Genomic DNA, 17437 nt, shown 5'->3' with positions numbered 1-17437 from the left:
TCATTGTGCTCTGGTCCAGTTCCTCAACGTATTTAGATGGCAAACTCCCTATCAAATCACTTGCAATTAGACATTAGGATGATTTAACTGGGAATTGGTCCTGCTTCGAGCAGGGGGTTGGACTAGATGACCTTCAGGGGTCCCTTCCAACCCTGATATTCTATGATTCTATGATTCTATGATCTCAATATCTCTGAGAATCCGTGACTTGGTTTCCCCCTTATCATCTGAGGACACTAATACCTGCCTGCCCAGGGCACTGTGAAGGCCAATCAGTTAGTGCCTGGGAAGGCCTTTGGATACTTGGGTGGTTGGTGCTGCATAAGTGCTCTCTATTACTATGTACCACATGTAAATGAGAAAGGTAATCCCACTGTGCCCCTCATGGGCTGACTCTGTGATCCTTACCCAGGTTGCACAAGTCCAATAGGTTTATGCACAGAAGTAAGTGCTGCTCAGCAAGAGCAAAGGTTGACTGTAAAAGGGGGATAATATCGCTTCCCAACCTCAGGGGGGCGATGTGAGCATAGTGCATTAAAGATTGTGAGGTGCTCCAATACTACAGAAGAGGGGGTCTCGTGAGTACCGTAGATAGATTGCTGTGTATAGTGCTCTCTGCTGTAAAGCTCCCAGCACTTTAAGCCATTGCGCTTTGCTGTCTTCCCCTTTCTCATACCTACACTGCTTTGTGACATCAGAAGTGCTCTTCTGGTGACAAATGGGAGCTGTATTAAGGGACCACAGAGGCACTAAGTAAACATCAAAGGGGCTTTGATCTGCATGGTTCTGTAGAATGGGGGAGGCCCCCAAAGGCAAGCTGCGGCTGGGACATGGTATCTTAATTTTCTCTACCGCGGTACAGGAGAATTTCTTTGAAGAACGAGGGCTTTTTGTTGTGTGGCGAGATAGACACGTGGGGAGAAATGCACACACACACACACACCGCACTTCTGGAAAATCCATGCTGAGATCTGCTTCTCTGCTTTTTACTGATAGTCAGTCACCCCCTGTAAGAAATTGAGGGATCAAAGCAACAGGCTGCCTGGGGCCTTGGCATTGTGCCACTGTGAGGGCCAGCTGTTTGTTTTGAAAGGGCAAGAAGCCTCAAGTCAGGTTTATCTCTCCTTCACGACCCTACATTACATTTTATCACACAGTCTGCGGCGCGAAAGGGATTAAGAAGCCGAGTCCTCGTCACTGCTGCACGTTATGGAAGGGCAGAGACACACAGTACATTGCACCCAGCATAGAAGCGGCAGGAGAGGCAAGCACCTGAGAGATGGGATGCGGAGGGAATGGCTTTCCCATTGGGGATGGGACGCTCAGACCCTTCTCTGGAGAAACTGTTCAATCTGCTTTCCCTGGCCACTCCCTTCTTGCAGAGGAGACCTCCGCCTTGACAACCCCTTTGCATTGCACTGACGGCGGGGTCGGCAGGCGACACCCCCTTTACCCTATCCCACCCACCGTGGGCACCTTTGGCTCTCTCCTGGCTGGCCTGCCAACTAATGTGGTTGTCGCTCTTTCACTTTTAGAACTGGGTCTCCCGAGAAGAGGATGCTGCCTCGTGCTGGGGTTCATGTACAAGGAGAAGTATCGGAGAATGACTGAAGGTAAGCGACTGCCCCACATGCCACCGGGCTCTCCCCACAACCCCTCACTTCTTGTACTTCCCACCTCTGCCAACTTTCTTTGACAGCTTCTACTTCTCCCCATCTCTTTCCCCCTGCCCCCCATTATTATCCCCTCCTCTCCTTTTATTCCCCTTTCCCCCACACGTCTTCTCTCCCCCAACCCCTTCTTCTATCAACCCTTCCCAGAGCAAGTCTCTAGATGAAGGATACAAATGCTTTCTACCATGTGTGTTGCTATGAATAAGGGGAAAATCCTTGTCCCCTCCTCAATAAGAACAAAGATTCCTGACAGCAGCAGAATCAGAGCCCCTGCATGACCCAGTACAGGAGAGCGGAGGGAGGACCAGTAGAGAAGCACTCCACAGATCCACCGGTTGCGCTCTCTGCCCCATGGAGAGGACATGCAGGTGCCACGTGGGCTGGTGGAGTTCTGAGACTGCAGAAGCAGCCACCAGATGGTTCGCTGCCGTTCCACATAGAGCTTGTGAATAATGGATTTTTCAGTCCCCTGGCAATTCCAAATAATCAGGGGAGGGGGAAATCATTTCGGATGGAACCAAATTTTTTTTTTTTTTAATTTTTTGTGGCAAAACAAAAATCAAACAAAATATTTTTTCAGGTCAAATGAAAAATTTCATTTCAATTTTGACCGTTTTTCATTCCTTTTAAAAATAAAATTAAAGAAAGTCACTTGGAACAGAAGAATTAAAACGTTTCATTTTAAATACGTTGAAACAGAATGTTTTGACTTTTTTGGAATTTTTTTAGGGTTTTTCCTTATTGAAACAATTTGGCAAACCAACATGAATTCGTGAAATGTTTTGGTGTTGCTGAATCTGCATTCTTCATTGAAATTTTTTTATTTTTTTATTTTTTTTGGCTACACACTGGCATCAGGATTCATTACACTGTGTCTCCTGAAACCCAAACTGTGACAATCTTTAGCCCTTACCGAGGCTTACACGTGTTTTGAGTCCATCAAGGGCCTGATCCAGTGCTGACAATGACAGAGCTTCTACTGATTTCCGTGGATCAAGATTTCTTTTCTGATATGGCAATCCAGTCTAGGAGTGAGACTAGAAAAGCGTGAGAGGGGTGATATGAATTCTAGTCCCAACTCGACCACTTACTCACTGTAACCTTGGACATGTCACTTTACCTCTCTATGCCTCAGTTTCCTATGTATAAAATGGGACACTTTCCCTTGCCAAGAGATGCTGTAGTGATTAATCAGTGTGTGTAAAAAGTACTTCCCTTGTGGAAAAGACAGTAAGTGTGCTTAGTATTTTTTATTTTATTCATACACGTGAAAGCCTGTCCATAAGATGGCTGCTCTTCGGGGTAGCATAAGGACTTCTGACTTAGGAGAGCTGGGTTCAAATGGGCAAATCATTTAGGATGCAATTTTCAAAAGTGCCTAAGTCCCATTTTCAAAAGCAACAGGCTAAGTTTCATTGAAAGTCAATGAAATTTAGGATCCTAAGGTCCGGATCTTCAAAGGTATATAAGTGCCTAACGCCCATGGAGATCATAGGGGAGTTAGGCACCAAACCTGCTCTGGTGCTTTAGAAAACCCCATCCATCCACATATGTAGGTATCTAAATACCTTTGAAAATCTGATCCTCTGTGCCTCAGTTCCCCATCTTAAATTGGGGCTAATATTGCCTCCCAGTGAGGATGGCTTCTTTAATGCGTGCGAGGTGTTTGCACACTGCAAGAACCCAGAGAGACATGTAAAGTGTTGTTATATATTCCATCCATCTCCAAAGTGCTGTCCTATCAATGGGTAATCCATCCAAAAATGATGAATAATTATGAGTCGAAATAATTAAATAGTAAAAAATATTTACACTCAGAAGAGTGAACATCCCAATTTCTGGCAACTTCCGCGCTTGAGTTGTTTGTGAAGCAAACCCCAGGACAGGGGCAGCCGCACTGCAGCACCTCTGTGTTTTATGCCAGGTCAGAGAATCAACAGAGAGGGATTAAGGTTCCTAAAGCAGCACTAAACGGGAGATTTGTGTCAAATGCACAGTGAGGAGAGTTTGGCCATAGTAGGATTACTGCTAGGGAAGGGATGGAACGGGTTGGGTTGAACAAGAACTGACCCAAATCCTCAACCTGCTAACTCGTGTGAAAATGACAAATTGCCTTGTCTTCGCTAGGATTTTACCTCGTGTTAGTTACCGTGTGTTAGCTAACACCTTTTCCCGTAGTGAAAACTCACACTAAGGGCATACTCTATCGGAGTAAGGGTGGCAGAATCCAGAGCTTAGTTTGCCTGATTTCTGCAATATTTTCATGCCCCTTGGCCTTCCTACTAGTGTCTGGAACCAGAATCAGCAGTGTAGAAACATTCTGAGAGGTATTTGAGGTACAGCGGGATTGTGGTAACACTTGGGAATCTCCTGGGAGAACCTGATCCTGCAGAATCAACCTTCCTCTGGATAAGCATCCAACCTCTAGAGAATTCCAGTTATGTTTCTCCCTAATCAGATAGCTAATTTCAGCGTCAATGTGGTTTTATGTTAGACTAAGAAAAGAGAAATCTGAAAGAACAAAAATAAAGTCTTTGTGAGGGGGAGAGAATGAACACAGTGTATTTGTCTCATTCTGCACAAGCAAATAGCTACCAATGTTTGCAGACAGTAGGCTCCTTAGATTTAAAGATGCAGTAAAATAAAAACAAAGTCATAGGCTTTCCATAGCTACGTACTCCACCATTGATCTATTTGTACTGAAAATGGTCCTGGATGAAAATTCCAGACCCAAACACCCCTAAACTTTGTTGAGTTCCAGATCCAAACTTTGCAGCTAATCTGAACCAGTGTGGACTTCTGAGATCTGGTCATCCTTACCAGAGCAGCTAAGAACCCTTGGTACTTACTTCACTGGTCTACGATTCTGATAGCTTGAGCCAGACTCTTTGGACCAAATACACCACAGGGATACAAAGAGAGATGCTTTGCCTTTTGAATTTTGCCAAATAAAAGATTTTCCTCTTTATTGCATTAGAACGCTAATGAATAGCCCTATTAATAATTATGGGGTGTCCGAAGGAATTAAAAACAGACGCAGACAATGGAGCAATCTGCTAATTATGCATCATGGGGTCTCCATCATCGTGGAAATGGGTAATTACATCCATCACTAGAACCATGCTGGCGCCTAACGGTAATGCTTTTAAAGTGCAGCTGTAGTCAGAGAAATGTAGCCTTGCCTACACACAACAGCTGTATCACTTTAACTGTGCTCAGAGGGGTACAATGCCCCCTCGTGTGCTCACAGTTATAGAAGTGCTTATATTAGTGTAGCTAGTCCCGTGCAGGATGGGTATAAGTGCTACTGGTATAGATACTTTTATACTGGAACAAGTGCGTCTACACTAGGGGTTGTACCGATATAACTAAACCAGTCAAAAATTACAACTCTAACTGACATAGTTATACCAGTATGAAATCTGCAGGTAGATCGGGTCTTACTCTTTATCCCCCTGTGTCAGTTCTAGAATGAGTATTCTATGGACTTGTCTGGACTAGAGTATTAATAGTGTTATAGCACATGTTAATTGATTGTCAGTTAACACATGTTAATTAACATGATTGTAAATATGAATGTAGATACTTCTGAGATATTTGTTCCGATCTGACACTCTAGAGTGTCCATGAACACACATTTGTGGAGTGTCTACATTAGCATTTCCAATTGTGTTAGTTAGCATGTGTTAACTGGCAATCAGTTAACACATGTTACAAAAGCTTAAGTCTAGACAAAGTCTTGGTGTCCCGCAGGAAAAGCTGGGAGCTGCAACCCAACATCTGGCATTACAGAATCAAGTTTCAGTGCCCCTAACACTGGTGATGATGCACACGGAAGAATCAAATCCAGCTATATGGGCTCTGATGCACAGGGCAGAAGAGAATCTAGCTCTCTGCCTCCGGCTATGTCAGCTCTGCAAAGCTTATGGCAGTAAAAGCCTGGTTGGATACAACTCAAGGGTGCATGGGGAGCACGAGAAGGTGCCATTCTGACACAGTCACTTTCTGATTGTCCCCACACTCTGATTAATGATCGGGTGTTCTTTGTGCCTGGATCACTAGGTGGCGTGTGGCTCTGAGTTGTAGTGGGGAATTAAGCTGGTGACGGTTGTAGTCAGAGGGAGAGCGCTGAGCTCTCTGTAGTGACAGCCTTGCAATAAAGAAGCGTTAGAGTTAATCCTCTACCATCTGTCTTCATTCTGTTAATAACCCACTCAGTCAAACACTGCAGACTGTTTGTTAACATTCAGAAACAGATACATAATCAAGAGGAATGTGCCATTTAGTCATTAAGGGCCGGATCCTTTCTCCGGCAGAACTCCCCGTTGGCTTCAGCGGAGGTTCTGTCCGAGCACGGACTAGGGGCAGCATTTCCAATCTTGAGCGCATAAAGCCAGGCACCTAAGCCATTGTATGGCATCCAACTGAATGCCCTGCGGCTCAGAGGTTCTGTGCTCTTGCAGCTTGTATTGACTTCCGGCCACTTACTTAGGAGCCATGATACGGACACAGATGGCTGATGTTACGTCCCCAAGTTTCAAAATTTTGGCTTAGGTAATAAGCTCCAGATCTGCCCTAAAATTAGAAGAACTGAATCCTCTCCCTCTGTTCAGTCCAACCATCCTCCAAAGCCAAAGGTCTACAGTAAATCCCCAGTTCCGGCAATGAGGGCTCCCTTCAACCCAATGGCTGGTACGTGAAACCCCCTCCTTGGTTACACCAGCAACTCATCCCCACGTCAGGCTGGCATTATTCCCAGCTGGCTCCCACCTGCCCCCTCCCTGTACTTTCCTTCCATTTACTTCTCACCGGCCAAAAGTAGAAATTCAGGAGTCTTTTCCGCTCCCTCTCTCTCTTCTTCTGCCTTTGTTGTCTTGCCAGATCTATACCGAGTCATTAGCGGCCATCGCTGCTGCAATCATGGCATTTTTTGGCTGCCATTCACAAAGTGACTAGCGGGAACTATTAAGCTAGGAGGTGTCAGCCTACTCCTCCACCACCTGTTCCGGCAAGCCGCCGGCTGCTAGACGGTGCCCGTGACTGCTTCCCATTTGCAGGAGAATGCACATGCCATGCTCGCTCTCCCAGCTTTCCTTTCTCATGCTCTGCTCAAGCCTTCTGCAGAGGGAGGCTTGTATGCTCCCTTCCGTGGTGGGGAGGGAAACACAGCTGCAGAAAGGCAGGCCAGCCCCCTGCGGAGGGCAATGGCAGCTGTGTGGAACCCTCCCCATGCTGTGAATCTGCCAGCACCCACTCGGCAGAACACTCTTTGCAGCTGACAGGCCTGGTGGGGAGAGAGGCTGCTGGTAAGTCAAGGAAGAGCTGGTCAGTGCAGCATGTTCTCCCGCCTGTGCAGATTGATTTCCATGAAACAAAGGTGCACACAGTAGGATGAAACACTGCTGCTCAGGGAAGCGTGAACTCCTCCTCCATGCCTTGCTAGCCCCATCTCTAGTCAAGGCAAAACCTAACTGTTTTGCCAAGGGTCACACAGCAAGTCAGGGGCAGAAGCAGACTAGAATCCAGGTCTCTGGACCCTATGCCAAGGCTTTGCCATGTTGCTGTACAGTTCCCTATGAATCAGTGACTTCTAGTTAGAATATCCACTAGCACGTCACTGGTGATCCCACAGCAGAGATATTTAAGTTCGGTGCACAGGTCTCCGGCAGCATTCTTCCCCCTACATGATAGCTATGTAGAACTTGGTTTAAATAGCATCTTCTACACTTAAGGCAGGGGTTCTCAAACTAGGGGTCAGGACCCTTCGGGACAGGGCTTTGGAGCGGAGCCCAGAGCTGGAGCGCGGAACGGTTCCAGAGCCGTGGAGCTGCAGGTTTTTGCCTGGAGCTGAAGCAGAGCCAGAGCACGGCTCCAAAGCCCTGCTTCAGGGGGTGGTGAGGTTATTACATGGGGGGTCACGAGCGGTCAACCTCCACCCCAACCCCGCTTTGCCTCCAGAATGTATAATGGGTTAAATATATTTTAAAAGTATTTTTAATTTATAAGGGGGGGTCGCACTCAGGGGCTTGCTGTGTGAAAGGGGTCACTAGTACAAAAGTTTGAGAACCGCTGACTTAAGGTATCTGAATGCACTATACGGAGCACTGAGTTAAACGGTGGCATTGCAGCCAGAGGCAGCCATTATGTGCTGACCAATGGTTCCCATGTAGCAATGTACACTGCACCCTGTTTTACTGAGAGAATGAGGCCTGTCAGATATTACCCACTGGCAAACATGTAAAGCAAGCTCTCATACTGAGGGTGTCATAGTCTAACAGAAGGGATTATCACTAAAGACCACTCAGATACCATGGGGCTACCGGTCAGATCTACAAGTGGGTAACCAGTAGTGGGAAAATCTCCAAAGATTGTGGGGTGTCAAGCACCCAAAAGGTTTAGCTCATTACCTGAAGTCAATACAACTCTCAGTTTGCCAAGATGGGGTACATACCCAACCCATATCACCTGGCTCATGAGATCTGGAGTTCTTTCAGCAGGCCCTGTGAAGTACAGAGCTGGAAATCCCACATTAGCATTTGCAGTTGGTTCCAGTTGGCCAACTACGTTTAGGAATGGAGCAACTGATTTACTGGCGTACAGATTTCTGGGGTTATTGGTCCCCCATGAGAAACCAATAGAGAAACTGGCAGAAACCTGTTGAAGGTTTGTAATGGCATCTACTGGCATTTCTGCCAGAATGAAAATGAAAACCGATTGGGAAAAGCAGTTAGCAGACTGCAGAGTATGTGATTTTCGACATGGAAAGAGGGGCAACTTCAGGCTCATCTAGAGTTTTGGGTGAAGCTTCAGTGAGGGGTGGGGGTCCCCAGTGAGTCCCCCTCTCCCACCAGCTGAATGCACACTGATGTGCTAGTGCAATGCTTTGAGAGGTGAATGACATTTCTTTAAAACAATCTCTTGCTCTCTGTTCTCTGAGGACAATGAAGAGAGTGGTGGGGAGCAATCTGATGTTTGCACGTGTGTCTTTTCAATCTGTCTCCGATGTTTTCTGGGAGCTTGTATAAGGGGTTCAGATAACTAGGATAGGGAGTGCCATGGAAATAGACAAATTAAATGCCTCCTCGAGCCCTTTCTGGAGATAACCTCACTTCGTGGCATTTCAGTGCCTGGATGATGTGCCGTGAGAAGACCATACTTTATCGTTTCAAACATTCCCACTGGAAGCTCCCAACCATGGCAAAAGAAGGCCTGTGAAAGAAAAAAAAAGAGAGACAAATCCTTAGACATTTGAGTTCCTGGGGAGGTGTACTGTACTGCTATACATGTGGTATATTTCCACCCCTGCTAACCCAGGAGAATAGCTAGAAATCGGGACCCCACATACAAATTCATTTTGTGGTCTCACATATTCATCTTCATTAAATATCTACCTACAATGGGAAAGCATCATAGAATTTATGATAATACTTAGTCCTGCCATGCGTGCAAGGGACTGGACTAGAAGACCTCCTGAGGTCCCTTCCAGTCCTACGATTTGATGATTCTAATTTTGGCTTTCTCTAGTCAGAGCCAGTGCAGGGCTCAAATAGTAGATGTGACTGCAGAGCAGAGTTGAGGTACAGTGGCAGAACTGAGGGAGGGCCTGGGACGGGAATAGCAAAGGGCCTGCAGATCAGGACTGTGATGCATTCGCACTATTGCATGCTGGTCCAGAATTGGAATAGCAGAGGGGATGGCAGATCAGGAATGAGGTACGTTGGGCAGAGCTGAGTGAGCGCCCAGGACTTAGATAGCAGTGGGGATTGTAGGTCAGGACTGAGGTGGACTGACATTTCTCAGGACTGGAACAGCAGGGGATAGTACTGCTCAGAATGAAAGGAACATTGGCCAAGCTGCTCAGGATAGGAATAACAAGACTGCTTCAGTTCAAGATGGACATGCATAGACACGGATATGCAAGTGCCTGGGAGTAGCAGAGCTGTTACAGATGAGAACGGAGATTGCCTGGCAGAATGTGCAGCTGCCCCGCTGCTCCTGTTTCTGGCTGGTGTTATCTGCTCCACACTTTCATGAGCACCAAATCAACACAGTGTGTCTAGGTTTGCTTTTTTTTTTTTTTTTTTTAAGTGCATCATTCTGAACTCTTGCGTGTCCCCAGTTTACAGATAAGATTCAGATTCACAGCGCAAAGAAAAAGAAGGAAAAAAACTGAATTGTGCATGCAGATGAAAGCTGTTTTTATGGTTTATAATTATCTCATACCAGTCATCAGAATAATTATAACTCCTGCATATTAATAATTGAACTGGAATCTCAGCCTGCACCATAGATCACAGAACAGAAAGAAAGCTCATAATGCACCTTGGTCTAAATTGAACAATTGGTAAAATAGCAAAAAGTCATTATTCCCCCTCCCTGATGCTGGAATTAGTGAGATATTAGTGCAATTAGTTGATGCTTCCATTTGAGGCTTCCATCATTTTGTTTCTAATTTAGAATAAATATAAAAGCCCACTTGTGCTGCTGAGCAGACTGTCTGTCCAGTGTAAGGGTAGCTAATAACGGTGGCTGTCATCAAAGAGAGATACAACATACTCATTTTCATTTGTTTTCCTGTTAATTTGGTATCTTTTTCTCTGTGTGCTTTTTTTTTTTTAATTTAAAACTTGTAAAGGAAGCAAATGGACAAGAGAGATCAAAAGAGAGACCAAAGCGAATGGGAGCTTTATAGATCCAGAGTTTATCATAAGCCAAAATAACCTGAAGCCAAGGCTGCTCAACTGCACAAAGCAATAAAAGGAAAACGCTATTCAGAGATCATTTAAAGGGCCAAGTGGCTTGTCAATGAAAGGTTGCTCTATTGGACTGGTGCTTAATAGCTTCTCAAACACAATCTGCAGCTCTTGCAGGAATGAAGGTTGCAGATAGCTTTGCAGCTCCACTCTGTGCAGGGAGAGGGATGTTTGTGCCAGTTGAAGCTGGGATGCTCCACTGTCAGGGATAGGAAGGAGAAGTGAGATCAAGTGACAAGATTCTGATCCAGAATCCAACAGACCAAAGTCCAAAGGGAGTTGGCTCCAAAGGCATTTGGTTTGGCCCATTGTGAAAAAGGAACCTGGAAAACTTGGATCTACGTTTGGGTTCTGAAGGCACTCTGATCCAGGGTGTGGCTCAGCCCATCAGTGGCTGGATTGATTGTTACCGCTCGGACTCGCACTATACAATAATTACAATAAGTGTTTCCCAGTGTTTGATTCCATCCCATTCTGCTTCCCTTGATGCTGCCATGTACCCCTGACTCTCGGCCGGGAGCTCTGCAGCTAGAAGGACAATCAAGTTGTGTTCTGTAAGGTAAGGCATAAGTCGCTCTGGGGAAGTGAGCGGTTGGGGGAGGCGGATGATGTTGAGGAATTCTCAGCGTGGTACAATCACAGTGTTCCTTTGTGAGGGCTAGAAGGTCCCTTCTGTGGCTTGGCCAGTCTGTCTCTGGTCTCACGTGTCTCAGCCACGTCCTGTCCGGCTGCCCCATGACACTGGGATTCTGAGGAGTCAGGAAAGTAACTTCCACTATTGGAGAAAGTAGCTGGTTCATCCAGAAGGAGCTGGCTGCTGTTACACACCAACCCACACATTAGGGCCCAAAGCAACTGGATCTATCCCAGGGGAAGGGGCTTACACTAGCTCACCACAGCCCTGGTTGGGTGGGGGGACACAAACCCTTCAGTGTTCAGCAGATGAGCCTCTCACAGGGAAACATCCTGCTCTGATAACTGCTCTGAGACCCTCCCCTCCACCCAATGTGCCACAATTTATACCGGCCATCAGCACTGGCACTGGAAGGCAGCTACTCACCTCAGGGAATTACAGGGCTTCAGAGGGAGCATTGGCCTGAACCGGAGCCTTCTGAGCAGAATTCCACCCTGAAGAGAGGTAGTCTGGGCGGGAGTCCCAGCCCAAACCTTGTTGGGGGGCGTCCCCCAGACAATCAAACCCACAGCCTCTGCAATACGAACCCTCCCAGCTCTAACGGTTGGGCTGCTGGCCCCTAGACACGTGCCTCACAGCTGCAGGAACCTCAGTTCAGTCCAGCCTTTGGGCACAACAGGGAAGAGTTGCCATTCTTCACTAGTAACCTGCCTGTTGAAGGAACCAGAACTTTTGTGCATTCCCGCATTAAGAGCTACCAGGATCCATCGTGCTTGACCTGCTTTTAGATCTAATGGAACCTACCGTGCCTGACAAAGAAGGGGCCCCACAGGAGTTGGTCTGGTCTCATACCTAAGCAGGTTAGTCACTCAGAACATTCTTCATCCATTTGTGAAGGAGCAGGACCCGTGGCGCTCCGTTTGCTGCTGGGGGATGGGATTCCCCACAAAAGCAATGGGAACCCGAGCATGCAATCTGCTTGGAGCCATATTGTTCATGATCCTTTCATTAGCTGATCTCCAAAGCCAGCAGCAGGGCACAGTACGAGCTTTGTCTATAAACCTTGCCACTATATCAGCCATAAAAGGTCTGCCTTCTCTGCAGCTTGGCAGCTGCGTGATGGGAGAGCTCTCTTTACCCCAAGCATTGTCGCTTTCATCTTGCCGAGAAGATGCAATTGCAAGTGATTAGGAAAGGCATCTGCTGTATAAACGGTGCTGAGGCTTTTGTTGTTTATCTAACAAAGGCATTTGCAGGAGGAGAAGAAGCAGTAAGCGCCAGAGAAGTTGCTTAAGGTGCATCCTCATCAGTGGGGGCCGCACTGAAACATCTCTGATGCATCCCTTGCATGTTAGGCAAACAAGGCAATGATGGAAGTTAAATCTGAGAACAAACAAACAAGCCTGTGCTTTGTCAAGTGTCAGGCAGACATTTTGCCTCTGTCAGGCCAGCTGGAAAGCTAGGTAAAAAGCAGGCTCCTCACTGAAAAAACAGATGCTGCTTCTGAGCTGCACTTAAACCAATTACACACACAACTTACCCATGTGCACTTGCAATAAATGTGCTGATGTGGGAGGAATGTATGTGGGCACGACTGCCATCTATTGGATAGAATTGGAACTGCTCCATTTTGTTTCATAGTGCCTATAATGTTATTAGCAAGGTAGGTAAAGCAGTAGGGACCTGTGCTTTTTGGAGCAGAAGGATCTGAATTTTATCCCTGATGCTCCTGAAGTGTGGACATGGTGTGCAGTATAGTGACACCTGTGAAGTCGTGGAGGCTTCAGAATTGTTACAATATTTATGAATTGTATACATTGATTTGAGTTTAGGTTCCTCTGAAAATACAGAAAAAGATAGTGAACTCTCTCTCAAATAATGTAATAGAATTTGAACATTTCCCCATAATCTTAGATCCACAAGTATAAGATAACCTGTGATCATCTAGTTAAAGGTTGCAGGTAAAATTTTTAAAAGTGATTTCGGAAGCTACGTACTATTTACTGTAATGGGACTTAGGCGTCTAAATCACTTAGGGCCAGATTTTTAAAGTGGGATTTTCCAAAGTGTTTAAGAGTGAAACTTCCTTCATGCCTATCTGCATCTTGAGGTGCCTAAATACCTTTTTAAATCTAGCCCCTAGTCACTTCGGAAAATGGGAGTTAGGGTCCTGAGTCACTTAGGTTATTTTGAAAACTTTACCCTGCATCATAATGCATACAAAACGGAGGCAGAGTTAAGGTTATGTGTTCCACCTTAATATTGACACTTCCTGACTTTTGAGTGTTTAACCGTCCTTAATATTGTATTCTGTAGCTTTGGGCATTTAATTTCCTAGTTTAAAAAAATGTATGGGAAAGGGAAAAGAAAAGCGTGAGCCCTTTGTCAGAATAGCTACTCCTAGCACTGTAGGTTTATCACCAATACCCTGCTCCCAACCTACCTTCAGAATTATCCCCAAGAGCACATGTTTATGGATTTCTCCTCTCCCTGAAGAGAGCTGTTGCGATGGCCTTTAGCATCCTTTTGACGAGTGGGGGGATTTTACTTTCCCTCCTGTGTTTTTATGGGTACCAGGACAAAACATTTGCCAGTGGCTAATATATCATAAGCAATGCAGGTCACTTCATTGACACAGTCTCCGCTAGACCAGAACCTGGACATGCCGGTCTGTTTATACCATTAAGCCAGCTTCAAATGATGCCATAAATCCCCTAGCAAGTCCTCCAAGCATCAGTGATAGGACATTACTGTGCTCAAGCTCCCACTTCAGCTTCTTAATTTACCTTGAAGACATTGCTCCCAAGAAGGAAACTCCGGACTCTGGTTCATAAAGCTTATATATGCATGTGTGAGTGGGTGCATGGACCCTATGAGACATTGGGAACGGACACACCGATTTCTCCAGAGTTTTGCAGGTCCCAGTGGGGTCCAGCAATTGCATTGCAATGGAGATTTCCACAGGGTACAACAGCACCTGCTAACCTTCCCACCACAGCAAACAAATTTCTAGCTTATGTCTGCCTACGTCTTATGTATAATCATTATGGCCCATATCCTCCTCTGGTGTAAATCGGTGTCATTGAAGTCAATGGGTGTATGTATGTTCTCTCTCACACACACGTAGAGACATACAGAGCAGATGGGATTGAAGTCACTGGAGCAATACCAGCTTGAGAGTTGTGTTCAGAGACGCCCCCTTTCTTGTGATAAACAGCAGGTGGATCATGGGCCAACTTAAGCAAATCTACCTTGCAGTTGTGGCCAGAAACTCACTGCAGAATTCACACATATACACTAATAGAGTAGGGGTCAGCCAAAGCTGGAGGAACAGCAGCAGCCGCACCTCTTCCTCCTCCTCTTCTGGCCAAAACTATTCCTGTCAAATTCAAGAAGAGTTTTGGATTGACTGAAACTACATTTTTCATCAGATAAAATGTTTGTCCAAAAACTGCCCAGCTCTAATAATCAGGATAAAAATCCATATATCTGGAGGTGCTCCGAGATTAGGTTGGAGAAGGCCACATGAGCACTTAGCTGGCAAGGGGGCAGACGTGTAAGAAATATAAATGATAGGGAGCTGGTACGTATGGGGATAGACGGAGTGAACTTCACCCCTGTTCAGAGGATCAACACATGGCTTGTGCAGTAGTTAAGTCCTGTGCATACAGGTGAATTTAACCCACAGACAGTAGCATTTAACTATAGTGTAGCAATCCTGCCTCTAATGCCCTATACGTGGGGGTGCTTCTATGTATAGTATTTGATCATGTAGGTATATAATAATTCTATAAATATATTAATGAATCTAATCCTGAAGCATATCGAGATTCATAACTTTTGATGACTTTTCCCCTTTGCAAAGACCTGGGTTTTATATAGATTGGGGGAGGAGGAGGGAAATGAAATATTCCATGACTAATAATTCTCATCAATATTCATAAAGGATGAGCTGTGTGGTGCATGAGCCTCTAGCTTAAAAAAAAAGAAAAGGAAGAAACTGATATTTTTAGAAGCAAGTGCTAAATGAAATATTTAGGGTGAACTGGAAAGAAACATCCCCGGACTTCCTCACCTTCAGTTCAGACCAGGACGTGAAGAGGAACTTTGAAACAGCCACAGCAGAGTTCGAACTTCTACGTGGAAGCAGAGAGGGGGTTTTAGTTAGGACAGGGTGTCCTGGTAGAGCTGGGACTGCTTTGCTCGAGGGGTTGGGCAGATCACTCTTGTTGCTAATTGTATTACAGTTGTGCCTAGTTTCCCCAACCCCCATTGTGCTGCTGGACACTGTCAAAACACATAGCTCCCCTGCTACCAAAGAATTTACTATCTGAACAGCCAAGATAGGAAATGCAAACCAGAGGCAAAGTGATTTGTCCCAGGTCACCAGCAGAGGCAGGATTAGAACTGGGATAGCCTAATTCCCCATTGAGTTTCTTGCAATCACAGGGTAGCTGGTCCTGTGGCTAGATTATATTTAGTGCCCCTGAACCAATACAGGTGAGCCCGGTCCAGCCAATTAAAGGGCTGCTGCTGGGCAGCTGGAGGAGGAATTGATTGAGACAGACTGGGCCTGGGGAGGGAAAACTACATTGGTGTGGTGCTAATTCCTGTGGTGGTTTCCCCTCAAGCAAGTGGGCTAAGAGCTCAGGGAGACTGCCCTGGGGCTGCTGTCCCAGAGAGGAAGCTGAACTGACTAGAAGTGGGCACCGGCCAGAGGTTCCTGAGGAGGGTGGAGCTGGAACCTGAAAATAAGGAGTGAGTAAAGACTTTGGTTGGTTTGTTGGTTTTGTTAAGAAAGTGACTGGGCCTGGCAGCTGAGGAGAAGCCCAGCCTATGATGTTTACCCTCTAGCCTATGCTGCCTCTTCCACTACCCTCTTTCCATAAAACTCTTTCTGCTCCATTAATCCCCTTGGCAACTAGAACCCCATTTTGCCAAGGGTGATTCAAAAGTTGTAGGTCAGTAAAATGCCATGCACGTTGCTGGATCCCCATTTGGCTTTTCAGGCAAGGTCATGCAGGTGACCTTCTCTGGTCCCCTTTCCATGTCATTAATCAGTGTCACGGCTGGTTAGGCAAGACTAGAGCCTCTAAATTGTTGACTTAGAGATCTCAAAGGAAAGCCCAGATCCTGGTATTTTAACATGAGATGCTTGTCCATCACATTCAGCACTGAGCTAATGCCCCAGTATGATACATGTCTTAGAGCTGGTCAAATAAGAATCCCAAATAATGGAAGACTAATCAAATCCTGTCAGTTAGCAGATACCTTATCTGCCAATTACTGTTTCCACTTTTTGTTCAGATAGTCCAATAGCATGAATCAAATAAGCTACCTCCAATTCCTTTCCCTTTTTGGTTAGTGAATACATTTGGACAAACATTTGGTTCCATTTTTTGACCCACTTTAGCAGTCACCTTCCACCTGTATAAACTCTCCATACAATGTCCCTGGAGATGCTATTCTGGCAGGGTTAGGACCGGGGTTTGTGTTGTGATGCAGGAGAGCCTGTGGCTTGCAGATGCCCTGCACATTGTCGCTGTAAAATGTCGTGCTGGGGATTGTGGAAATATCACTTGCCTTCTGCAGTTGGGTGAAGCAATTTAAACCCTAGGAAACTAGCTGATCCCCAGATGCAATCTGATAGCTTGGAATAGAGGTGGCCCACTGTGCGGGAGTGCTGTACCGGATGGGGACGGTTGGTGACCATGGAAGGCTGGGCAGTACAGGGCTATGTGGGAGAAACATACCCCACCCTGCCTCAAGCCCCCTCCCTCTCCTTTGCCTGCTGTCTAGACATGACCAAATCCTCCTCCCTTTGGGTTCGCAACCTGCCTCACAGCCAGGGCATGTCACAAGTCCAGGCTGGGTGAATAGGATATGGAAGCAGTGGGTGGGGGAAGGATGGGCACGCAGGACTGGTGATTGTGTGAGGCTCTGTGCCTGCTCTGAGCTAAGGAGGGGCGGGACAAAGACATTCTGGTGCTAAGAAGTGTGGCTAGGGAGCCGAGGGGAGTGGGGAGTATGGAAGGAGCAAGGATATGGCTCTGAGAGGAGATGATTGTGTGGTTGCTGTTAGATTGGGGTACAGGAGATTGAGTTCTCCCACAGAGGTTCTGTCTGACCTTGGGCAGGAGAAACACGGTGAGAGGAAGGTCCAGATTTCAAAGAGATGTCAGCACCTGCCATTGGGGCCAGATTTCCTGATCTCTTAAAAATCGAGCCCATAGTCTACCTGTAACTCTGTTCCCCATCTGTAAAAGGAGGATAGTGACACTTTCCTAACGCTCAGGGTGAGAAGAGAATGTCACTCATGTCTGTGAGGTGCCCAGACAGTACGGCCACGGCAGCTAGGTATGTATGTATGCAGGCTG

At 46.2% G+C, this 17437-nt stretch overlaps 1 protein-coding gene across 1 annotated transcript in view; it reads left to right on the top strand.

Moving 5' to 3' along the window:
- The first annotated feature begins 793 nt into the window (after positions 1-793).
- Positions 794-17437, top strand: part of KIRREL3 (kirre like nephrin family adhesion molecule 3) — a 292205-nt gene continuing 275561 nt past the window's right edge. The window contains exons 1-2 of the mRNA XM_077839635.1: positions 794-833; positions 1383-1613. Coding sequence (XP_077695761.1) covers positions 794-833; positions 1383-1613 — 271 coding nt within the window. The remainder of the gene's footprint in view (positions 834-1382; positions 1614-17437) is intronic.

This window comes from Eretmochelys imbricata, chromosome 22, assembly GCF_965152235.1.
Source record: "Eretmochelys imbricata isolate rEreImb1 chromosome 22, rEreImb1.hap1, whole genome shotgun sequence".
NCBI lineage: Eukaryota > Metazoa > Chordata > Testudines > Cheloniidae > Eretmochelys > Eretmochelys imbricata.
The sequence above is the reverse complement of the archived record's forward strand: the minus strand, read 5'-3'. Positions and strand labels throughout refer to the sequence as shown.